Genomic DNA, 25102 nt, shown 5'->3' with positions numbered 1-25102 from the left:
CCTTCCCAGGCCACAAGCAGGGAGCTGGAAGGAGAGTGGGGCTTCCAGGATAAACTGGCGCCCATATGGGATCCCAGTGCATGCAAGGTGAGGACTTTAGCTGCTAGGCTACCATGCTGGGCCCAGCATTTAAGTTTTTGCTTGCAAATAATAATAAGCATTTTTTGGGGGGTTTCTACTGAGTGTTTTCTGATCTCATTAGGTCTACAAACTAGAGTGCAAACTTATGGCGAAAATAATGTGACAGCAGCATGTCTTCTTGGATTTAACGACTACTTTCTGAGCTCCTGCTGGCAGTCAGGAGTGTGACCTCAAAGGCCTGAACCTCCCTGGAGCAGACGGAGGCAAACCAGTCCCCAAGCAATTCAGACAGGAGGCTGTGTTTGTGAGGAGGCAGCCCCCCCCCGCCCATTGGAGAGAGCCAGGGTTCACCTGCCCCAGCTTCCGGGAAGGTGCTGACAATGGCCGCCACCCACGTGGGACACCTGCAGAGTTCCCGGCTCCCGGCTCCTGCTGCAGGTGGTCTGGGCATCTGGGAATTCTTAACCTGTCATCTTCTCTTTGGAGCTCTCAGCCTCGCGGCCAATGAATACAACAAAAACATGCATTACATGCCAGGAGCCCAGGTCCACTTTGAATCTCGTAAACCGGAAAAGCCTTCCCATCTGTGTGAGGCTCCAGCCCCTCAGAGCAGGGTCGGCAGCCCTGGGGGCGACAGCACGGTGGTGGTGTGTACTGGACAAGCCCCCGGGGAGGCCTCCCTGCTGCCGCAGCACTGGCCGCCCTCCCCTGCCTGGTGACGACTGGGCATGGCCAGCAGCCAGCACAGCTCACGCAGAGCGTGGGTCTGCAGCCGGACTGCCCCTTGCTGGCCTTCACAAGTCCCAGGCAAGTTACCCGATGACGTGTGCTTCCTTGCGGCAAGTCATATCCCAGGTTGCAAAGACGAACTCACAGGCAAGGGGCCTTGACGGACAGGAGCACGCACAAGAGCTGTAGCTCACGGTCAGGGTCGGGCCACGCTGATGGACATTAGGGTCAGGGTTAGGATAAGGGTCATGGTCAGGGTCGGGCCACGCCGATCCGCCGGAAGCGCCGCCGGAACCCCGCTCTGCGCCTGCCCCGCCTATGCCCGGCGGACGGCTCTCGCGAGAACTCCGCTCACATGACCACGTGACTCCCGGCAGCCCCGCCGCTGCGCCCGGATCCGCCACGTCGACGTCGCGGGTGCGTGCGTGCGTGCTGCGTGCTGCGTGCACCGTGCTCCGTGCCGCGGCCCTCCCCGTCCGGAGCCCGGATGAGCCGTAACGCCATTACGGCGGGATCCGCTTAGCGTGTTCTCAAAGCTGGCCTGGGCACCGGACGGGCCGCCATGCGACTGCTCCGCCGCCTGCTGCTGCTGCTGCTGCTGCTCGTCCCCGCCGTGCTGCAGCGGGGTGGCCCGCCAGGTGAGGCTCGGCCGCCGGCCGCCGTCGGGTCCGGGCTGGAGCCGGCGGGGTGCCCGGCCTGCCCTGCCGGACCCTCCTGCCCTGCTGGCCCTCCTGCCCTCCTGGCCCTCCTGCCCTCCTGGCCCTGCCGGACCCTCCTGCCCTGCTGGCCCTGCCGGACCCTCGTCCCCTCCTGCCCTGCTGGCCCTCCTGCCCTCCTGGCCCTCGTGCCCTCCTGGCCCTGCCGGACCCTCCTGCACTCCTGGCCCTGCCAGACCCTCGTCCCCTCCTGGCCCTGCCGGACCCTCCTGCCCTGCTGGCCCTGCCGGACCCTCGTCCCCTCCTGCCCTGCCGGACCCTCCTGCCCTGCTGGCCCTGCCGGACCCTCGTCCCCTCCTGCCCTGCCGCCCCTCGTCCCCTCCTGCCCTGCCAGACCCTCGTCCCTTCCTGCCCTCCTGGCCCTGCCGGACCCTGCCGCCCCTCGTCCCCTCCTGTCCTCCTGCCCTCCTGTCCTCCTGTCCTCCTGTCCTGCCGGACCCTGCTGCCCCTCGTCCCCTCCTGCCCTGCCAGACGCTGCTGCCCCTCGTCCACTCCTGGTCCTGCTGCCCCTCCTGCCCTTCTCCCCTCCGGCCCGCACTCCCGCTGACGTGTCCCTGCCGCGGCCCCATTCATTCGCGCGCCCGGTTCCCGCTCCCCGGTGCTGACCTCCAGAACCCTTCCCCTGTCCCCCGTGGGTTCCCAGGGCGCACCCGTGGACACTCGCCTCACGCGTCTGACTTGCAAAGCTGGCTAGCCTGCGTTTCTCTACCAGTAATGGGCACATCTAGGAGTGCGAAGTGCAGTCAGTCTGATGCATAGAAAACCCACGTGGCAGAATGATCCAAAACCATCTGTGAACTCATTCGCCAAGTTTTAAAGACAGTCTGTTTTTCAAGGAGCCTTTTGAAAAAAATTTGGTTTAGTCGCGCTAGGCTGAACCCTCAAAGTCTTATTGCTTGAAGGGTCCACTCAGTTTATAAACAGAATTAAGTATTTTGTAATTTTTTTTTAATGAGGAATGATTGTTTCTTTGAATCAAATTTTGTCAGATTTTGTTTTGAGTTGAAAGCCACCATACTTTTCTGGCACAGAATTGTTCCCTGGTTAGCACCAAGACAGGGAAATGTTTTACTGCCTGACAGATGAACCAGCCGAGGAGGTGGGTGGTCCTCAGGTGCACATGGGCCTGGAAGCCCTTTGCGGAGTGCAGAACCCCACACAGCCCTGTCACGCCAGGGGAAGCTGCTGGCGGAGGTCCTAGCAGCCGGAGGAAACCAAGCCGGAAAGCCGCACGGTGCCAGGCGGTGCCCCGCGTGCCCCTGCACACCATTGCCACATCATCATTCTCTCTAGGAAGTGCTGGCGGGCCACCAAAGCTGAAGTGCTTGTAGGGTCTGGCTTGAGGTAGGCTCTGTGTAACCAGAGTGACTTATGTCCCTCGAAGAGTTATACATTCAAACATGTTTAAAGCCACCTACAAAGAGTTGAATGATTTTTCTACAAGTAATTCTGGTGGTTAGTGGTACAGCTCTACCGTGGATGTGGGCGTTGCCTAGAGGCGCATGCTGTGGGCAACCATGATGCCACATCTGCCCTGTACCTGGGCATTGCTGTGGGCTCCTAGGCTTAGCTTGTAATTTTATGTTGGTTTATGTGGTTGCGGGCACTGATTGCATTTAGGAGTTCGTTTTTAATTTCCTTAACAGAATTGCTTGAAGTTCCTTGTTTGGGCTTCCGGGCAGCTCTGTTTGCTGCATCTCCGGGTGGAATCGAGCAGTAGTTGCTGAAGCTGTTAGCAGAGTGATACAGTCTGCTTGGGTGCGATTTGGCGTTGTCTCGTGGAAGATGGGCTGCTCTGGGGAAAGTGCTTTGCCTGCATCTCACAGGGCATCAGTGTGTGTTGTACACCGTCTTTCAGGTTCCTTAGCCAAGGCTCAAGACCTGACGGAGGATGAGGAAACAGTGGAAGACTCGGTCATTGAAGATGAAGATGATGAGGCCGAAGTAGAGGAAGATGACCCCACAGATTTGGTTAGTGCCTTGTGGTGATGGGAGTGCCACGCGTCCACAGTTTATTACTGTTACTGTTGTCGTTGTTTTTGTAACTGAGAAGCAAAAATTGGGAGGCGCTGCCACCTGCTAGTTTTCCCCAGACACTTGGAGTCCTGTGTGCTGGCCAGGAGCTGGGAGCCCAATCCAGTCTCCTGCATGGGTGCCAGAAATCCAGCTGTGTGAGCCATCCACTGCCTGCCTCGCGGGGCCTGCGTTAGCCGGAAGGGGGTTAAGGACCTGAGCAGAGTGGCGTGCAGATGTCTCAACTGTCAGGACAAATGCCTACCCCAGGATTTATTACTGTCATAGGAAAAGTTGAAGTTCAAGTTCTCACGTGAAGAAGTGTGGTCCTGGAGCCACTGCTTTGGCCTACAAGGCTGATACCCCACCTGCATGCACCAGGATCCCACATGGGCCCCAGTTCGTACCCCAGTGCTCCACTGCCCGTCCAGCTCCCTGCCTGTGGCCTGGGAAAGCAGCAGAGGACAGCCGAAGTGCTTAGGCTCCTGTACCCACGTGGGAGACCCAGAAGAAGCTCCTGGCTCCTGACTTTGGATCGGCTTGGCTCTGGCCACTGCAGCCACTTGGGAAGTGAATCAGTGGGTTGAAGACCTTTTTTTCTGTCTTTCTGTAAATCTGCCTTTCCAATAAAAATATTTTTGTATTTGGAAGGCAGATTGATTTTACAAAGAAACAAGGAGATACAGAGGTCTTCCGTCTGCTGCTTTAGTCTCCAGGTGGCTGCAGTGGCCAGAGCTGAGCCACTTGGAAGCCCGGAGCCAGAAGTCTTTTCCAGGGTGCAGGGTCCCACGGCTTTGGGCCATCCTCCGCTGCCTTCCCAGGCCACAGGCAGGAAGCTGGACGGGAAGTGGAGCAGCCGGGACATGAACATGGTCCTGTCTGAGTTGGCAGTGCTGTATGACCAGCCCCTAACTTTTGGCTTTTCTGTCCCATTGTTCTTTTCCTCTCCAAAGCTGTGGGTTGGGGTAGAACTTTGCCATCTTTTCCTGAAAATATTATTCCTTCTTACACAGAAACAATGCATTTTTAAAATTCCCATTTCATTTGAAAGGCCAGAGAGATAAGAAATGGCAGGAGAGAACTCTGCCCTTGCTTCGCCACCCCCGGACACTTGCAGCAGCTGGGCTGGGCGCTCGCTCTGGCCCTCCCGTGTGGGTGGCGGGGACCCACCTGCTGGAGTTGTTACTGGCCTCTGCCACACTGCTGTTGGACGTGTGCCCGATGTGTGCCCCGTGCTTCTGTCTCTGCGATAGAAGTGATGGCGGCAGTGGGCACAGCTGGCCGGCCGTTTGGGCAGAGCCCAGTCCTGCTTCCTGCTAACGCACTGGGAAGGTGGCAGGTGGGGCTGCAGTGCTCGGGCCTCTGCCTCCAGGTGCTGATGGCATCAGCCTGGCCCAGCTCTAACCAGTGAGTCAGAATGTGGAAGATTTCCAGTTGTCACTTTGCTTTTCAAATAAATATTTTTTCATTTTAAAAAAGGACTATACTCAAAGTAGCTGCTGCATAGTTTCCAGTCTTTCTTGGCCTTCATATTTGGCAAGCTTTACCTTTCTGTAAGGGTGTATTTGCTTACTGAAGGCAGTGAGAGAGAGGGCCAGGCTGGGTTATCCCGGGGTGTGCGTGAGTGGGAGCTCAGGGCGAGGACCAGGCTCGGTTCTGTTACATGCACCACAGCAGACATTTTGGTCACTGGTATGATAATACAGCCCCGTGTCCAAATGTCCTGACCCGTATGGGATCGCACTATGTGGGTACCCTGGGGGGCCTCAGATTATATTTGTCCAAAATGAAATTCGTCGCATGTTTTCACAGGGCTCCAGAGCACTTGCCTTGTTAGTAATTCCAGGGTTTTTTGGTTTTGATTCCAGAACCCATTAATCACATCTTAGGTGTGAATTCCCTTATCTGTTTTTTCGGTTATATCCTTTCTTCATATTCCTGTAGCTTATAGTTCTGTAGCCTCCGCGACTCTGGCCTCTTCCTACTAATGAGTCTGTCTAAAAGTATAAACTAAATGAGACTGTGGAAGAGTCACTGAGCATGTTTTTTTTTTTCTAAAGATTTATTTTTATTGCAAAGTCAGATATAGAGAAAGAGGAGGAGAGACAGAGAGGAAGATCTTCCATCCGATGATTCACTCCCCAAGTGAGCCGCAACGGCCGGTGCGCACCGATCCCAAGCCGGGAACCAGGAACCTCTTCCGGGTCTCCCACGCGGGTGCAGGGTCCCAAAGCTTTGGGCCGTCCTCCACTGCTTTCCCAGGCCACAAACAGGGAGCTGGATGGGAAGTGGGGCAGGCAGGATTAGAACTGGCGCCCATATGGGATCCTGGCGCGTTCAAGGCGAGGACTTTAGCCGCTAGGCCACACCACCGGGCCCAAGCATGTTTTTTGAGTGAGTGCATTCTCTCAAGTGCGTCAGGAAGTGGAGGCATCTTGGTCTCTGCCGTGGCTTAAGACTCTGCCAGTGCTAGCATCCCTTGTCCGTCTGCTGGTTCTAGTCCAGTCCAGCTCCTGCTAACATCTGGAAAAGCAGCGGCGGATGGCCCAAGTACTGAGGTCCTGCCGCCTGCGCGGAGACCGCGGTGGCGTCCCTGAGCCAGCGCTGGCTCTTGGGACCTTTGGAGGAGCCAAGCACTTGCTTATGCAGTGATGGGACGAGCAGCAGGAACTCCATCTACTGGTTTACCCCCCATGTGGCTGCAGTAGCCAGGCTGGCTCAGGTCCGGGCTGGAAGCCTGGGCCCCAATTCGGGCTTCCCACGTGGTAGCAGGAGCCAGTTATTGGCCCAGAACCCACTGCCCCCCAGGGTGCAGAGCCGCGAGCCTTAGCCCAGCACTCTGGGTGGGATTGGGTGTTCATGGTTGTAGTCCGGCCTACATACCTAGCAGCCACCTCATGCTCGAGGGCTTTTATTCCAGCTTCAAAGCGTCAATGAAATCCGTGCCACTAATCCCAGCAAAGCCATGGGAAAGGAATAATCCTCTCAGTGTCTACTAAAATACTTACTTTAGATTTTATTTAGGAAACAGGAAGAACTCCTCGCCTCTGATTGGTTCCTCAAGTGCCAGTATGGCTGGGGCTGGGAGAGCCAGAACTGAAACGTGACAGGAGCTAGATTATCCCGGGGTGTGCGTGAGTGGGAGCTCAGGGCGAGGGCCAGGCTGGGTTATCCCGGGGTGTGCGTGAGTGGGAGCTCAGGGCGAGGACCAGGCTCGGTTCTGTTACATGCACCACAGCAGACATTTTGGTCACTGGTATGATAATACAGCTCGAAGTATATATATATTTTTAAATTTTTTTGTGTTTTTTTCTCTGTAATAATCCCTTTGCTGTGTTGTTTTTGTCAGACAGAAGATAAGGAAGAAGAGGATGTACCGGGTGAGCCTGAGGCTTCACCAAGTGCAGACACAACCATCTTGTTCGTGAAAGGAGAAGGTAACCCAGGGGTGTCGTCAGAAAGCTGCTCCTCGGAGCCAGGAATTGATCATGCTGCCATCCTGCCCACCTGTCCTTGATGATGGTACCATCCTGCCCACCTGTCCTTGATGATGGTACCATCCTGCCCACCTGTCCTTGGTGATGGTACCATCCTGCCCACCTGTCCTGGATCATGGTACCATCCTGCCCACCTGACCTTACACAGCAGATACTGTACAAACGGCATTTTTAAAATATCTTGATACATCTGATGCTCATGTCTGTAAGGGAGTGTTGCCGGCATTTCAGAACTACTCAGTTTAGCTAGAAATTGTGCTTTTTCATTTTTATTCTGTTTTTGATGTTCTTTGCATTGTTGGGATGCATGTTCATGTGGGCCTCCAGTTTGGGTGGGGGGAATCAAGGTGCGGAGGAAGGTGGCTGGGATAAATGGCTTCAGTCCTGTGGGGTTTTTCCTCTGTGACTGCAGAGGGCAAAAGGCGGGGGACCCGCTCCTTGGTCTCAGACCACATCAACACCTGGGGATGGGGGACAGTTATTTCGAGACCCTGTGTGGAAAAACTGTTCTGAGAGGGTTACTTGAGTGGTTTTGGTCGTTCTGAGAGATTGTCGCCTTTGTCACTCCAGGTTGAGAAAACTTTCCAAGGTCTGTTGGCTTAGCGCATCCACAGACCCAGGAACATGCTGCAAGGCTTGCAAGGAGAATTGTACAACTTGTTCTGCTTCCATCTTGTGATGAGGCACTTGAATTCCTTGCTGGCCTAGATGTGCTGGCTGTCATGTTTCCCATGTGCATCCGGGCATGCTGCCCGCTGCACTGCACAGATCAGCAACTGAGGAGGCCCATGCCAGCTCCCTGCACTCCAAGGTCGGACCACAAATCCCTTCGGCTGGGATTTGAGGCAGTGAACTAGTCGGGCAACTCCAAGAGATCTCCCTGGAGCGACCTCGGACTTGACTGTTGGGTGTGCCAGTTAGTGCAGGGTCAGGTTCACTCTGTCACCTGTACCAATAGATGCCTGATGAGTTCTGCCACAGCCCCATCTGTCACACGAGCTGAGGGATGCTGTGGCCGATCCCAGCCCATCCCACCACAGGTCTGGTGCTTACACTTACCAGCAAGTGGCCGACCCGGTTGGGGCGGCCCTCAGCAGCCCCGTCAGATTTGCCCCAGCCCTGGTTTTTGCCCTTGCCAGCCTGAGCTGCAGCCCAGCCAGGCCTAGCCCTCTTCCCAGTCGGCTCTTGTGCAAACCTCTGGGTGCTGTGGCTTGGCTCAGCCCAGCTTCCGGTCCTGACCCACATAGCCTAGCCAAGGACTAGCCCTCTTCCCAGTCGGCTCTTGTGCCAACTTCTGGGTGCTGTGGCTTGGCTCAGCCCAACCCAGCCTCCAGACCTGACCACACGTGTGCTGATGGGTGCTGTTGCTCTGAGCCTGGCCTGCCCCTAGCCCTGGTCCTCGTGCTCAACAGGGGAGCTTGCACCTTGTCTTGGCACTTGCCAGTAGGTACTACAGCCTGACCTGGCTGGCCTGCACTCACTTTGGCTCTGTGGTGTGCCAGCCTAGCAGGGGAGTCCCTCAGCTTCCTCTACCTACTCCAAGCCCTGGGTCTTACACACGCCAACAGATACTGCAGCCCAGACTGGCATGGCTCACCCCCAGGCTTGGCATTCACCAGGATTGCTGTAGTTGGCTCTGTCCATTCAGCCCCTAGTCCCAACTGGTGGGTGCAGCCGTCTAGCCTGGCCTTGTTAACTCCACTGTCATGCATTTCATTCGAGTTCACCCCCCTCAGTTTTAAATGCTGCTATATGGATGATGGGGGTGGGGGGTTCCCATCAAATACTTGCTAGGTAGTGGGTGACTAGGGTGCTTTTCCAGAAAGCGTTCTGAAACCAAGTCCATATGCACAGGAAAGGTTCCAGAATCCATTAGTCATGTCTGCTTGTCACTTTGTACTCTAGTGGTGGCCTGATTTTCCTATCTCCATTTTGTTTTTCAGATTTTCCAGCAAATAACATTGTGAAGTTCCTGGTGGGCTTCACCAACAAGGGCACAGAAGATTTTATTGTGGAGTCCCTGGATGCCTCCTTCCGGTACCCTCAGGACTACCAATTTTATATACAAAATTTCACAGCTCTGCCTCTGAACACGATAGTGCCACCGCAGAGACAAGCGACTTTTGAGTACTCCTTCATCCCTGCAGAGCCCATGGGTGGCCGACCCTTCGGGCTGGTCATCAACCTGAACTACAAGGATTTCAATGTAAGGCCTCCACACTCACTGTGGTTTATAGGGTTAGGTGGGTGGAGGCAGGGTGGGTGAACTGGTTCAAGTGCCTATTTTGTGCTTGAAGTCTCAGTAAGCAGGAGCAGTGAGGCAGAAATGAAGTCCAGTGGAGTGCTGGATGGAAACGGGCAGTGGCCTGTGAGGCGCTGCAGGCTGGTGAGGGGGCTTCAGAGGGAGGGAGTGCAGTCCACGTGGTGGAGCTGCTGAGGCTGGTGGGTGCGAAGCCGGCCAGGGGCCTCCTGCCGCCTGCGCTGTGCCCACTCGAGAGAGTTCTGACACAGGGTAGGACCAGATCCTTTCAGATAGCTTCAGTGGCAAGGGAGCCCAAGGCCGCCCCCGGGCAGAGCAGGGGAGCCCAACACTGCCCCCGGGCGGAGCCAAGCTGCGGCTCCTGGACCTGCTCTAGACCAGCCCTGGCCACTGTGGGCATTTGAAGAGTGAATCAGCATATGCAAGTTTTCCTTCTCTGTGTCACTCTCAAATGACAAGATAAATATTTTAAAAATCAGCTCAGGAGGCACAAGCTGGGAGGTGAAGGCCTGAGCGCGCCTGTAAAGTGGGTTAGATGGCGGCTACAACAGGATGGCGGGCGCCTGCAGACCCGCTCCTGGCTGCACAGTTCTCGTGTGCCTGTCAGTCACTGGCTGGTTACATACAAACTAAAAACTAACCAGCATCAGAGCTCATGAAATAAAACCAAACTATAAACCTTGCTGCTTTTATTGGAAAATCAGATATACAGAGAGGAAGGTCTTCCGTCCGCTGATTCATTCCCCAAGTGGCCACAGTGACTGGAGCTGAGCTGATCCGAAGCCAGGAGCCTGGAGCCTCTTCCAGGTCTCCCATGTGGGTGCAGGACTCCAAGGCTTTAGGCCGTCCTCGACTGCCTTCCCAGGCCCCAAGCAGGGAGCTGGATGGGGAGCAGGGCCGCCCGGGCATACAAAGCAAGGACCTTAGCCACTAGACTACCATGCTGGGCCCACTAAAATTTAATTTAATGAACAGGCATGTATGGTATACTTCGAAAAGATTACGGGAAAATAGAACTAAAAGATAATTTTAGGGGCTTAGCATTTAGCACAACAGCCTAGTGGATAAATCCTTGCCTTGAACGTGTTGGGATCCCATATGGGCATTGGTTCTAATCCCTGCGGCCCTGTCCCCCATCCAGCTCCCTGCTTGTGGCCTGAGAAAGCAGTGGAGGACGGCCCAAAGCCTTGGGACCCTGCACCCACGTGGGAGACCCGGAAGAAGCTCCCTGCTCATGGCGTGGGAAAAGCAGAAGATACTCTTGCGGTGCTTGAGCCCGGCTGCCCACACGGGAGACTAGGACAGAGCTCTGTGCTCCGGGCTTGCTCTGGCCCAGCCTTGGCCGTGGTCGCCTTTTAGGGGAACAAAGCAGTAGATGGAAATAGCTCTGCTTTCCCGCTCTAATTTCACTTTGCAGATTGAAAAAAGAAAGGCTTTTGTGTTAAGAAATTTTGAAAGATAATGTATATAAGGGTGGTTCAAAAAGTTTATGAAAAATGTGTCTGATGAACAAACTGTGCAGGAACTTCGCCAGTTTTTGTACCAAGGCAAACTTATCCTTTAATTCTGTTTTTCTGAAAAATATTTGAATGTGCTTCTGTGTAGTTTCAGTTCCATTCTGAATTTGGCTTTCATCGCTGTATTAGGAATCCTGGAATTGCAGCAGAAGAATTCAGGTTGAAGGGACTTAAAGTGAAACTCAGTAATTACAGTTGAGTTGTGTAGTGGCAGAAGGCCCGGCCTTCGTGTGCAGCACCGGGTACTGAGTGGCTGGGCACCCCCCGGGGGTTCTGGTGTGCTGGAAATTAAAAGCCAAGTTGAAGGGACAGAGTCGTTTGAAGATGACAATAGAAAAAAAAATAGTTTGATACTAAAAATATCAAATGATAGTTGGTTCTGATAATCAGCTGCCCGTTTACCACACTGACATTGATTTCCACCCCACTGTCACTTTGGAACGTGGCGTGTTACTGTGCGTCTCGGTGTTCTCTGACTTTGCGGGAAGCGGAGTCACTGGGGGAGACGGGTGAACCGTGTTTCCTTCCCCGTTCATCTTGCTTTGGCTCTGCTGTCCTGTCTTCACCCTCCCCTGCAGGGAAAGTGGGGTAACTCGGGCCAAGTTGGAGACAGTTGCTTTAGGTCCCTAAAGGAGAGGCTCACCTGTGGCCGGTGCAGGAAACGGAAAGCTGCACTGCTTCCGCTGTGCCAACAGCTGTCCTTCTTCTGGGAAGTCTTGCAAGCTTTCGTTCTGAATGCATTTCAGATTTCTTTATCTTTTCTTTTTGAAACAGGGCAATGTATTTCAAGATGCTGTCTTCAATCAAACAGTTACCGTTATTGAAAGAGAGGATGGATTAGATGGAGAGACGTAAGTGAAGCCACTGTGCTTAGGTCTTGATGCTGTAAGGTGGGGCCAGAGGCCTCGCTGCTGTCTCAGTGACAAGGGCAGGGATTACAAATGATCTGTGCTTTACACGAGTCTTGCAACTGAGTACCAAACCAGGAAGTGTGACTGAATCTGGCAGAAGATCTTTGTAATGGTTCTAGCTCTCCCTCTTCCTTCTGCCCCACACTTTAGCCAGCTTGGGTTTCCTGCCTCTGAAGTGCCATTGCAGCGTGTTTGTCTTGATGGTCAGCGCCTTGCTGTCGCTGCTGCCTGTGGCACCTGGTTGAAGTCCCGGCTGCTCCGCTTGGGGTCCATCTCCCTGCTGAAGCGCAGGGCAGGGCAGTGGCAGATGGCCCAGGCGCTCGGGCTCCTGTGTCCAGACGGGGTGGAGCTCCTGGCTCTTGGTTTTGGCGTGGTCAGCAGTGATCTTGGGGGGTGAGCTAGTGTCTCTCTCTAATTCTGCTTTTTAATAATACATTTTAAAAAAGATTTAACAGATAAAAGCACTGTAGTTATTTTAAACTGTGATCTTTGAATATATAGCATAAATTTTAATTTACTTTTTAAGATTTATTTATTTTTATTGTAAAGTCAGATATACAGAGAGGAGTAGAGACAGAGGAAGATCTTCCGTCTCATGATTCACTCCTCAAGTGGCCACAACAGCCGGAGCTGTGCCAATCCAAAGCCAGGAGCCAGGAGCTCTTCCGGGTCTCCCATGCGGTTCAGGGTCCCAAGGCTTTAGGCCGTCCTCGACTGCATTCCCAGGCCACAAGCAGGGAGCTGGATGGGAAGCAGGGCCACGGGGATTAGAACCAATGCCCATATGGGATCCTGGTCCGTTCAAGGCAAGGACTTTAGCCACTAGACCACGGCGCCGGGCCCAATTTTATTCATTTAAGATTACAGAATTGCTTGTTTTATTGTCTTCAGTGTTCTTAAATACAAATTATAGGAAAATGATAAAACTTACTGCTTGGGTCATAATTTGGAAAGTTCATATATGAAGTTTGATGTGTTAGAGTGATGTGCTGATTTCCGTGGCATTTCTTGGGAGTGAACGCCATCTGCGTGTGTCTCTGCAGAGTCTTCATGTACATGTTCCTCGCCGGCCTCGGGCTCCTGGTGCTTGTTGGTCTTCACCAGCTGCTGGAGTCCAGAAAGGTAATGCGGCTGAGCGCATCCCAGCAGCACTTGCAGAGGCGACGCGGTGCTTGGGGAAGCAGTCTCCTTCATGGCTTCTCCCTTGGGCTTGCCTGCCCCGGGCGCTGTGCTACTTCACATAGCCGCTGTGTGATGTGACCTGATTCAGCTTGTCATACACACAGAGGCGGGGTCTTTTGACGACACCAGGCGTGATGAGCATCTGGCCAGGTGCTTCTAGGGCAGCCAGGAGAAGGGCTTTACATTTGATAACTTTATAGCAAGCTGATTTTTTTAAGCTGATGATTTGGTATGGCTCCAGAATAATAGTATAAGAAGAGCTGGCCAGGGCAGCGTTCCGCACCGCTGGCTGCACCTTTGAGTCACGTTACTGTAGTTACACTGCAGTTGCTAACCCTCAGACTCAAAGATTTCAGTCCGTTTCTTTCATTTTATTTTATGGATGCTATCTGTCAGACATGATTTGCCCCAGTACTGAACTTAAAGCAATAATTTGTATTGGACAAATTCAGAGGTTTTTTTCATTTGAAAAATACAAAGGGTTTGTCTGTGTTCTGACGGCTTGTTTGATGACTAGGGTGAGAGTCCAATCCCTTTCCCTGGACTTTTCCCTGCCACCTCCCTGCCCTCTTGCCACTACCCAGCGAAGGCACCACTACCCAGCCAAGGCGCCACTACCCAGCCAAGGTGCCACTACCCAGCCAAGGCGCCACTACCCAGCCAAGGTGCCACTACCCAGCAAAGGCGCCGCTACCCAGCCAAGGCGCCACTACCCAGCAAAGGCGCCGCTACCCAGCCAAGGCGCCGCTACCCAGCGAAGACACCACTATCCAGCGAAGGCGCTGCTGCGGCTCCTCATTGGGGGAGAACGTGTCATTGTTACCAGTTTACATGCTGAGTAGAACTACATTGGTTCTTAAGTGCGTGAAGCTTAGTAATTCTGGGTTCAGAATCTAGTCAGTCGGCTGCATACCACACGTCACTGTTTCTTGCATGGATTCTTAGATGTTTGTTGCTTTCAGAATTTTAGAGCAGAAGTGAAGAATGGGATTGTGTCAGGTTTTCTTTCTGGCGGTTTTGCTTCACTGTGGACGGAAGGGTGTTCAGCTGGCTTGCTAGCTGGCTTGACAGTAAACGAGACACGGAGGCTTTGCTTGACATATGCTTTTGTCCTCCCTTAGCGTAAGAGGCCGATACAGAAAGTGGAAATGGGCACCTCAAGTCAGAACGATGTGGACATGAGTTGGATTCCGCAGGAAACCTTGAATCAGATCAGTAAGTACTGGAGGTTCTCTGAGGTGCAAAGGGAGTGAGTGTCTTAAGATTTAGCAGACAATGCTTGGTCAGTGCGGAATCCCCTATGACAGCTAGTAATGGGACAGAGTCCTTTGGAGTGTGGGGCTTGCTTCGACAGTGCCCCCCGCGCTGCAGTTTGGCTATTGCCGTGTGACTTCTCCATGTCCCTAACTTGTTTCCGTCTCTTCTCTCCTGTTCCTTCAGTGCAGAGTAGACGAGGTGAGGCACTTCGTGTGTTTGTGGGGTCTGCCAGCTTTCGGGGTGCTTGCAGAGCTGGGAGGACTCGTGTTCATGGGGTCTGTCAGCTTTCGGGGTGCTTGCAGAGCTGGGAGGACTCGTGTTCGTGGGGTCTGCCAGCTTTCGGGGGGCTTGCAGAGCTGGGAGGACTTGTGTTCGTGGGGTCTGCCAGCTTTCGGGGTGCTTGCAGAGCCGGGAGGACTTGTGTTTGTGGGGTCTGTCAGCTTTTGGGGTGCTTGCAGAGCTGGGAGGACTTGTGTTTGTGGGGTCTGCCAGCTTTCAGGGTGCTTGCAGAGCTGGGAGGACTTGTGTTCGTGGGGTCTGTCAGCTTTCGGGGTGCTTGCAGAGCTGGGAGGACTCGTGTTTGTGGGGTCTGCCAGCTTTCAGGGTGCTTGCAGAGCTGGGAGGACTTGTGTTCGTGGGATTTGTCAGCTTTCAGGGTGCTTGCAGAGCTGGGAGGACTTGTGTTCGTGGGATTTGTCAGCTTTCAGGGTGCTTGCAGAGCTGGGAGGACTTGTGTTCGTGGGGTCTGTCAGCTTTCAGGGTGCTTGCAGAGCTGGGAGGACTCGTGTTTGTGGGGTCTGCCAGCTTTCAGGGTGCTTGCAGAGCTGGGAGGACTTGGCAGGGTTAACAAGTAGAACAGATTTCCACCACTTGGTTTACTGTGAAAACTGAAAACTGCCCAGTTGAAGTTGAAGTAATCAACCTGCAGGAGTATTTCAGTTTTAGTACAGAGAGGATTATTGAGCTATTAATCTTACAGAGGAATGTAGAAGTTTTGTTCCAATTGATGAAGGACTTTGACAAGCAACTGTAATGAAAGCAACACAGCGTCACTATGAAACATTGACTAACGCAGAGGTGAAGCGCCGGCTCACGTCCTGGCTGCACTAACACTGTTTTCCATAACGACTTGATGTGGGTTTGTGTATTGTTCATATGGGATCAGCACGGATGGCGTCTGCTACCTACATCTACAGCTGGCGTTGTGCCTTGGAAATCTGTTCATGCTACTGACATGGTGTTGACTAGTAACCAGACAGCATTCTGAATAAATGTGCTAGGATAGATTAAACCTAGTCTGAGGATGTTTCTTTACAGTATTTTCCTCTGAGATTTAATGCAGTGAGAATTCCTTTACATGCATACACACGCACGTGCACATTTACGTTTGTGGGGTGATTTCTTTAAAGTGGGGTAGTTCGGTCTAAGGTGTGTGGAGTGTTTATGGGACGCTCCACTTCCCGCCATGTGAGCGTGGTATTCTCTCTGCTCCAGCCATCAGGTGTTTGTATCTGTCATGGCTACACAGACTGTCTCAGTATTTTTTATTTCAATACTTCAAGAATGAGGTTCTTTTTTTAAAAAAAAAGATTTATTTTATTTTATTACACAGTCAGATATACAGAGAGGAGGAGAGACAGAGAGGAAGATGCTCCATCCGATGATTCATTCCCCAAGTGACTGCAACGGCCGGTGCTGCGCTGATCCAAAGCCAGGAGCCAGGAACCTCTAGGTCTCCCATGCAGGTGCAGGGTCCCAAGGCTTTAGGCCTTCCTCGACTGCTTTCCCAGACCACAAGCGGGGAGCTGGATGGGAAGTGGAGCTGCCGGGATTAGAACCGGTGCCCATATGGGATCCCGGTGCGTTCAAGGCGAGGACTTTAACCACTAGGCCACTGCACCAGGCCCAGTTCCTTTTTTTTCTTTCAATTTGTATTTTAATTTTTGAATGTTATTGTACAATTCTGTATAATCTGTGATTCCCCTCCCCCCAGAATCCACCCCCACCTGACTGATTTTTCCCATATTGTCACAACAGTACATTTCTTCATAAGGAGTTAGAACTCCATCAGTCTGCTGTTCAAGTGTGCCCAGACGTTGCAGGTACAGACAGTGTCGGACAGTGCATCGTTCCATTGTCTAGATTGTTTGAAAGTAGGGATGTGTGTTGCTTTGTGTCTTCACATCAGGATATGGTAGTCTCCATTACTCCATCACTATACGTTCCAATTTGCATGATGGTTTCCTTATATTAGAGAGAACATGTGGTGTTTGTCCTTTGGGGATTGACTTATTTCACTGAGCATGATGGTCTCTAGTTGGGACCATCTAGTTGCAAATGATATAATTTCATTCTTTTAATGGCTGAGTAATATTCCATGGAGTAGATATACCACAGTTTCTTTAACCACCTCTCTTATAACAGGCATCTGGATTGTAACCATGTCTTTGCTATTGTAGATTGTGCTGCTGTAAACATAGGATTACAGATCCCCTTCTCATATGCAGATTTCATTTCCTTTGGATGTTTTCCTAGGAGCGGGATAGCTGGGTCATGTGGCAGGTTTATTTGCAATTCTCTAAGCACTCTCCATACTGATTTTGATAGTGGTTGTACTAGCCTGCATTCCCACCAGCAGTGAAGGAGGGTAGCTTTCTCCCCACATCCACGCCAGCAGGTGTTGTTAGTCGAGTCTTGAATGTAGGCCAGTCTCACTGGAGTTAGGTGGTATCTCAACATGGTTTTCATTTGTATCTCTGATGGCTAGGGAGCCTGAGCATCTTTTCATATGTCTGTTAGCCGTTTGAATCTGTTCTTTTAAAAAATGTCTCTTCATTTCTTTTGCCCATTTTTTCACAGGGTTGGTTGGTCGTTTTTTGCTGTCCCTGGGTTTCTGAAGCTGTTTGTAAATCCTGGATGTTAGTCCCCTATCACTTGTGTAGTGTCCAAAATTTTTCTCCCATTCTGTTGGTTGTTTCTTCACTTTGTTAATTGTTTCCTTTGCTGTACTGAAGCTTTAGTTTGATGTAGTCCCATTTGTTCATTTTGGTTTTGATTGCCTTTGCTTTGGGCATCTCTTCTAAGACGTCCTTCCCTGTTCCTATTTCTTGGAGAGTGCTTCCTGTGTTTTCCTTTAATAGTTTGAAGGTGTCTAGGTGTAGATTTAGGTCCTTGAATCGTTTAGAGCTGAGTTTTGTATAATGTGACAGGTGTGGGTCTTCTTAATTCTGCAAGCTGCTATCCAGTTGTCCCAACAGCATTTGTTGAAGAGACCAGGCTTTTTGCCTGGATTGTTTTCTTGTCAAAGATTAGTTAACTATACATGTGTGGGTTCCCTTCTGGTGTTTCTATTCTGTTCCACTGATCATCTTTTTCTCTGTTTCTGTACCAGTACCAAACTGTTTTGATGACCGCTGCTCTGTAGTATGTCTTGAGGTCTGGTTTTTATTCTTCAGGATAGCTTTGGCTATTCATAGTCTGGTGTTTCCAGATGAACTTTTGTATTATCTTTTCTGTTTCTGAGAAGAATGTGTTGCGATTTTGATTGGGATTGCGTTGAATCTGTATATTGCTTTTGGTGATATGGTCATTTTGATGATGTTGATCTTTCCAACCCAGGAACATGGTAAATTTCTCCATTTTTCAAGGTCTTCCTCTATTTCCTTTTTAAAATGTTTTATAGTTTTTATAGTTTTATAGTTTTCATCATAGAGGTCTTCTACATATTTAGTTAGCTTAATTCCTATGGATTTAAGATATTTTAAATTTCTTTCTCAGCCATGGAATTATTTATGTACACTATTTCCATTGACTTGCGTTCATTAGTTTTGTATCCTTCTACCCTGCCAAAGTCTCTTACAAGTTCCAGCAGTGTCTTGACTGAGTTTTTGGTTCTGCTCTGTAGAGAATCATGTCATATGAAAATAGGGATAATTTCAGTTTCCAGTATGGATTCCTTTGTTTGCTTTTTCTTGCCGAATAGCTCTGGCAAGGACTTCCAGTACCGTGTTGAAGTGTACTCGTGACAGTGGACATCCCTGTCTAGTTTCAGATTTTAGTGGGAAGGCTTCCAGTCTTTCCCCATTTAGAAAAATGCTGGCATTGGTTTTTTTGTAAATTGCTTCGATTGTGTTGTAGAATGTTCCTTCTATGCCTATCTTGCTTAGGGTTTTCAACATGAAGTGGTGTTGGATTTTATCAAATGCCTTCTCTGCATCTATTGAGAGGATCATATGGTTTTTATTTTTCAAATTGTTGATGTGATGTATCACATTTATTGATTTGTAAATGTTCAACCATCCCTGCATACCATGGATGAATCCCACCTGGTCCAGGGAATGATCTGCCTGGTGTGCTGTTGGATCCTGTCGGCTAGTATTTTGTTGAGGGTCTTTGCATCTGTGTTCATCAGGGATATTGATCTGTAGTTCTCTTTTTCTGTTGTTTCTCTATCTGGCTTTGGTATTAATGTGATAATGGCTTCATAAAGTTTGGAAGGATTGCCTCTCTGTGTTGTTTGGAAAAGCTTGTGGAGGATTGGAGTCAGTTCCGCTTGGAACGTTGGGTGGAATTCAGCAGTGGAGCCTCTGGTCCAGGACTTTCTTGGTTGGGAGGGCTTTAATTACTGTTTCAGTTTCAGTCCATGTTATAGGTCTATTTAGATTGCTAATTACTTCTTGATTCAATTTTGGTGGATTGTATCTGTTCAAAAATCTATCCCTCTCTTCTAGGTCTTCTGACTTGTACGCATGTAATAATGCTGTGTATATTTGAGGTATCTGTCGTTATGTTTCCTTTCTCATATCTGATGCTATTGATGTGTATTTTCTCCCTCCTTTTTTTGATTAGTTGGGCTAGTGGGGAGTCTTTTGTTTATTTTCCTTCACCTCCTGAGCTCACCATGTGAACCCAAGCTCCCACCTGGCTGTCACAAGGGCTGATCTGTGGCCGCCACTGGAGTCCAGATCACAGCTCAGCGGTGGCTGGTGGGTTTTCTGTTCCCTGTAATACCACTCCACCGTTGTCGCCTCTTCCCTGTGTCCACTGGGTCTCCAGGTAACCCGCTGTTACTGCCTGACCCCTGCCTTTTCTGTAACCTGCTCTCTGCTTTGCCCTAGTGATACTCTGTCATCTCAAACATGCCTGCACTCTATCAGTTTTTTCTTTTGTAAGATTTACTTATTTTTACTTGAAAGATTTACAGAGACAGGAAAGCAGAGACAGAGAGAGGTCTTACATCTGCTGTTTCAGCAAGAGCTAGGGCTGAAGCCAGGAGCCCAGAGCTTTTGCCAGGTCTCCCACATGGGTGCAGGGGCCCAAGGCCTTTGGCCATCCTCTGCCGGCTCCGCGGCCTTTTGGCAGGGAGTCAGCTCAAAAGTAGAGCTGCTGCGATCCAGGGTTGTGCCTATGGGGTGCTGGCCCCACAGGCTGAGACTTACCTGAGCCCGCAACTCTGGTCCCAAAGTTCAAATAATGCGTGTAAAATGGAGCCAGCATTGTGGTACCACGGGTTAAACTGCCACCTGCAATGCTGGCATCCCATGCAGGCTGCGGTTCGAGTCCCAGCTGCTCTGCTTTTAATCCAGCTCCCTGTTCAGTGTGCCTGGGGAAGCCGTGCACCATGAGGGAGTCCTGGACGGAGGGCCTGCCTTGGCCTGGCCACTATGGCCATTTTGGAAGAAAACCAACCGATGGGGCTCGGCGGCGTGGCCTAGCGGCTAAAGTCCTCGCCTTGAACGCCCCGGGATCCCATATGGGCGCCGGTTCTAATCCCGGCAGCTCCACTTCCCGTCCAGCTCCCTGCTTGTGGCCTGGGAAAGCGGTCGAGGAAGGCCCGATGCATTGGGACCCTGCACCCGCGTGGGAGACCCGGAGGAGGTTCCTGGTTCCCGGCTTTGGATCGGCGCAGCATCGGCCCGTTGTGGCTCACTTGGGGAATGAATCATTGGACGGAAGATCTTCCTCTCTGTCTCTCCTCCTCTGTGTATATCTGGCTGTAATAAAAATGAATAAATCTTTAAAAAAAAAAAAAAAGAAAACCAACCAATGGAATCTCCCTCCGTCTTTGTCTACCCTTCCTCCCCCTGCCCGCCTACTTCTGCCTACTTCTGCCCATCATCTCCCCAGCCTTTCAGATGAGATCAGTGTTACGGACATAGAAATAGAAAGTAGTGAGAGCATAGGGGCATCCTCCCTGTCCCAGGAGGAAATACGCACGGGGGGTTTATCTGAGCACATCCTAAAAGGCTCGATGAGAACGAGTCCTCAGCGTTGCTGTGCCCTGCTCAACCCACTGTTGTCTTACTACAGCACCACCCCGTGTGCTGGGGGTGTCCCCCTGTTGTCTTACTATAACACCACCACGTGTTCTGGGGGTGTCCCCCTGTTGTCTTACTACAGCACCACCCCGTGTGCTGGGGGTGTCCCCCTGTTGTCTTACTATAACACCACCACGTGTTCTGGGGGTGTCCCCCTGTTGTCTTACTATAACACCACCACGTGTGCTGGGGGTGTCCCCCTGTTGTCTTACTATAACACCACCACGTGTGCTGGGGGTGTCCCCCTGTTGTCTTACTATAACACCACCATGTGTTCTGGGGGTGTCCCCACTGGTGACTTAACTACTGTGCCAGATAGTCACCTTTCACTTTGTGTTTGGCTAAAGTTTGCATGAACTGGCGTGAGATCTGCAGCTGCGATTAGAGTGACGTTCTTTTACAGGTGCTGTGTGGCACGACAGGCACATGCAGAGGTACTTCCAGGCCATGCAGAGGGGCTGGCGTTAGGGCCCAGTGACTTAAGGCACCTTGTGGGGAGCAGCCGACCCGACACGGATGAGGGGCTTCAAGATGGCGGCTGGCCGAGGGCCAGGAGGCGGGACTTGTCCCTCCAGGAGGCAGGCAGGAAGTCACAAGGACAGGCCAGTTCTGCCTATCAGCCCCGTGGACCACGGGCAGAAATGATTGGTGGAAAAACGATATAAAAGTAGCCGGTAAAAGCTGGACTCCAGCAGACTGGAACTGATGGACTAAGACGGGGGACAGGGCACGACTGAAACGGATGGACAATAGAAGACTGGTGGGCGACGAGGAGACTGGGGAATGAAGCAGAGTACAGGAAGAAATGTGGGAAGAAGGGTGGCGGAAAACGGGAGGAAATGTGGCGGAAGAAGCGGGTGGGAAAGCTTAGACCAATGGGGACAGGCGCAGCGGAGAGAAGGTTTTAAACACAGCCACTTTGGGCAGTTTTTCCCGGACCTCCAAGAATATGACTCGGCGTTTTTCGTGTCGCCAGCACTTGAATCCCGCTCCTCCCTGCTAGTGTGCCTGGGCAGGAGGGTGGGGTGCAGTGGAGGATGGTTCAGAGTTTGGGGTTGGACCCCGGATGGGAGCCCTGGCTGCTGCGTGGCCCAGCTCCTGCTGCTGCTGCAGCCATTTGGGGAGTGAGCCAGCACTGGGGAGGCAGCCTCTCTCCCCACCTTTGTCTCTTTCTCTCTGCCTTTGAAAGAAACCTTTTCTAAAGTGTATGGCAAGATAGATAGAATAGTAATATGTGTTTTCTATGATTTTTTTAAAGAATGAAGTCTGATTCGTTGGTTTATTTCCCAGATGGTTGCAACAGCCAGGTCTGGGCTGAACCTGGGAACTCCAGCCTGGAGTGCCGTTCTCTGCTGCCTTCCAGGAAGGTTAGCTGGAAGTTGGATCAGAGTGGAGCAGCCAGGGCTGCAACTGCCACTTGGACATGGAATGTTGGCTTCCCACATGGTGTCTTAGCATGTTATACCGCAACACTAGCCCGACAGTTTGCTGTGATATACAGAGTTTTAAGTCATTTAAATGCATAATACAAGTATTTTTGTATCTGCCCATTAATTCAACATGTTTAAGGAATTATGTGTGTTTTTCCTCTACAGATTATATTTCATTCATACCATTTCTTCCTCCCCCTTTTTTTTAAGGATTCATTCATTTTTATTGAAAAGGCGGATAGATTTGTAGAGAGAAAAATAATCTGTTTGCTTGTTCACTCCTCACAAAATGACCGTAACAACCATAGCTGAGCCCATCCGAAGCCAGGAGCCAGGACCTTCTTCCAGGTCTCCCACGCGGGTGCAGGTTCCTAAGGCTTTGGGCTCTCCATGACTGCTTTCCCAGGCCACAGGCAGGAAGCTGGATGGGAAGTGGGGCCACCAAGATATGAACCAGTGCCCATATGGAATCCCGGCACAGGCAAGGCAAGGACTTTAGCCACTAGGCTACCACACTGGGCCCATCATTTTTTTTTTTTAAGGAGAACACTTCTTTTAATCTTTTAATCTTCAAACACTCATATAAAGTACTTGCTAAAACTTTTGAAATACATTGGATAACCTAACAATTTTCAGGGAGAAAAGATCTTTTAGGCTGATTTTTCTTATTTCATGGAAATGATTTATTATAAATTACTTCATAGCTGCTTTGCTATTGTGTCAAGTGTCTCAAGATAAGAGAGGAAGACAGTAGGCAAAGATAGTTCCAGCCTGTGGCTTTCGAGAGCCTGAGGAGTTGAGAACAGTTGCTTGTGTATTGCTGAATAGAGTCTACCGTGGGCGGTGAGCGGTGAGGAGCATGCCTGTGTGCGTGCGGTGGTGTAGTGTTAATCCCCGATGGCCTTCGCAGCTGCTCCTTCCAGGTAGAGGTAGGAGCTTGCCTGAAGTGATGCAAACTGCATGACTGCATCGTGAACACGAAATATCATTGTTTCGTCTTTAAAAGCAGCACTGTCACACCCTTTAAGGCATTTCTGGAAATGTCTGTTGGTGCATGTTGAGATGTGCTCAGCTGTCAAGTCTCGAGCAGCGTGGTAACCGGCCCCGAGTCCCCTTGGAGCCGGCCTCTTGAAGGGCTGTGCTGCAGGTGGTGGAGCCTGTAGCTCCCAGCCACTGTCCCTGCGTGTGAGTGTGTGCTCCCGGGAGAGGTGACGCTGAAGGAAGGTGCTCCCAAGTGCTCGGAGCACCCGCGTGCCACCAGCCAGCTCACCTGCTGTTCTCTCTTGCAGATAAGGCTTCGCCGAGAAGGCTGCCCAGGAAGCGGCTACAGAAGAGGTCTGCGGGCTCTGACGAGTGACACCCTGGTGCAGCTCCGTCAGCGCTTGCCCTGCCGCGCATGGCTCGGTGCGGACGCCGTGTCCCCGCAGAAGGCGCCTGCTCCTTACGCGTGGCCTGGGCAGGCAGTCTGGCGTTAATGCACTGCATTCATTTTTCTAAAGTAACAAATCTGGTTTTTTAAAAACCATTAAAATCTGTGTGTGCGTGTGCGTGTATGTGAGCAGTTGGTCTTAGCAGAATCATTGTGGAATGCCTGAAACATGCCTTCAGAATGCTAGGATGCACCTAACACTTCCTTTTTGACATTGTATGGTTTTTTCCCCTGCCAAACCTTTGGGAATAATATGCCCAATATGCTTATACTTGTCCTGCCTCGAGCTGTTTTCAAGGCAGTAATTTATTTCTTGCTTGGACTGGCTCCCGTGCCGGTCCTTGTCCGCATGGGACCCTGCGCTCTGAAGGCTTGAGCAGGCCCCGCTGCTCTGAGCAGGCGTTTCTGAAGGCATGAGCAGGCCCCGCTGCTCTGAGCAGGCGTTTCTGAAGGCTTGAGCAGGCCCCGCTGCTCTGAGCAGGCGTTTCTGAAGGCTTGAGCAGGCCCCGCTGCTCTGAGCAGGCGTTTCTGAAGGCATGAGCAGGCCCCGCTGCTCTGAGCAGGCGTTTCTGAAGGCATGAGCAGGCCCCGCTGCTCTGAGCAGGCGTTTCTGAAGGCTTGAGCAGGCCCCGCTGCTCTGAGCAGGCGTTTCTGAAGGCATGAGCAGGCCCCGCTGCTCTGAGCAGGCGTTTCTGAAGGCATGAGCAGGCCCCGCTGCTCTGAGCAGGCGTTTCTGAAGGCTTGAGCAGGCCCCGCTGCTCTGAGCAGGCGTTTCTGAAGGCTTGAGCAGGCCCCGCTGCTCTGAGCAGGCGTTTCTGAAGGCATGAGCAGGCCCCGCTGCTCTGAGCAGGCGTTTCTGAAGGCATGAGCAGGCCCCGCTGCTCTGAGCAGGCGTTTCTGAAGGCTTGAGCAGGCCCCGCTGCTCTGAGCAGGCGTTTCTGAAGGCATGAGCAGGCCCCGCTGCTCTGAGCAGGCGTTTGGCATTTTGCTGCTGCGTACGATAACGCACACCTTCCACAAACCTTCCGTAATGGATTCAAGGAATTCGGGGTTCTGTTCTACCAACAAAATTGTGTGAAACATAGAAATTGTGCCCACTTCAGTGTATAAAATCTAGTCACTTTTTTAACAAAGAAAACATGCATGCGGACTAATGGAGCTTGTTCTCATCGCTGTTCCTGACCGAGCGGTGCCTGGAGTGATGCAGACCTATGTGCTTGGCAGAGAAAGGAAAAGCTGCTCTGTGTTCCGTCCTGATGGAAGCCTGCCTTGGGAAAGGGAGCTGGGCTTACACACCCCGCGGAACAGCCGCTGCAGAAGCGAGTGTGTGCTCCTGGGACGTGGGCCGCTTCTGACCCCCAAAGGCCAGTCAAGGCAGATGTTCTGAAAGCAGTTGGCATTTGCTTTTTATTGAATCCGTGTAGGGGAAGAGATGTCGGCATCACTTTTTTCTTTGTTAAACTGAAAACCTCCCAAATTGTATGCTGTTCATTAGGACTTAGCACCTCTGAGAGTTATACTCACTCTAGGTGGAAAATTAAGTTTGGTGCTGTTGTCAAATTGGATTAAGGATAAAGTAAGAAAACAAAAGAGAGCGGTCACATTTTAAGCCACGTGCTCACACGTGTGTTTTATGAGGAAGTGGTCAGTGACATGTTAGTGGCTGTCACATCTCTGACCCCTGCGTCTTCCTGCTCTGCAGTATGCCCCCTCTCACACCAACCAAGCGAAAGACAAACGGAAAATGTTCGCAGGCTGTGCTA

General features: G+C 51.5%; 1 protein-coding gene across 1 annotated transcript; it reads left to right on the top strand.

The window, feature by feature from the left end:
- The first annotated feature begins 1265 nt into the window (after positions 1-1265).
- On the top strand, positions 1266-23468 carry SSR1 (signal sequence receptor subunit 1). Its single transcript, XM_058668499.1, has 8 exons — positions 1266-1448; positions 3385-3497; positions 6889-6976; positions 8980-9242; positions 11588-11664; positions 12768-12846; positions 14028-14121; positions 23200-23468. Exons 1-8 carry the CDS (start codon positions 1373-1375, stop codon positions 23265-23267), a joined length of 858 nt encoding a protein of 285 aa, XP_058524482.1. The 5' UTR covers positions 1266-1372; the 3' UTR covers positions 23268-23468.
- Positions 23469-25102: the final 1634 nt, after the last annotated feature.

Source organism: Ochotona princeps, chromosome 1, assembly GCF_030435755.1.
Source record: "Ochotona princeps isolate mOchPri1 chromosome 1, mOchPri1.hap1, whole genome shotgun sequence".
Taxonomy (NCBI): Eukaryota; Metazoa; Chordata; class Mammalia; order Lagomorpha; family Ochotonidae; genus Ochotona; species Ochotona princeps.
Note: the sequence above shows the minus strand (reverse complement) of the source record. Positions and strands in the feature narration are given on the sequence as shown.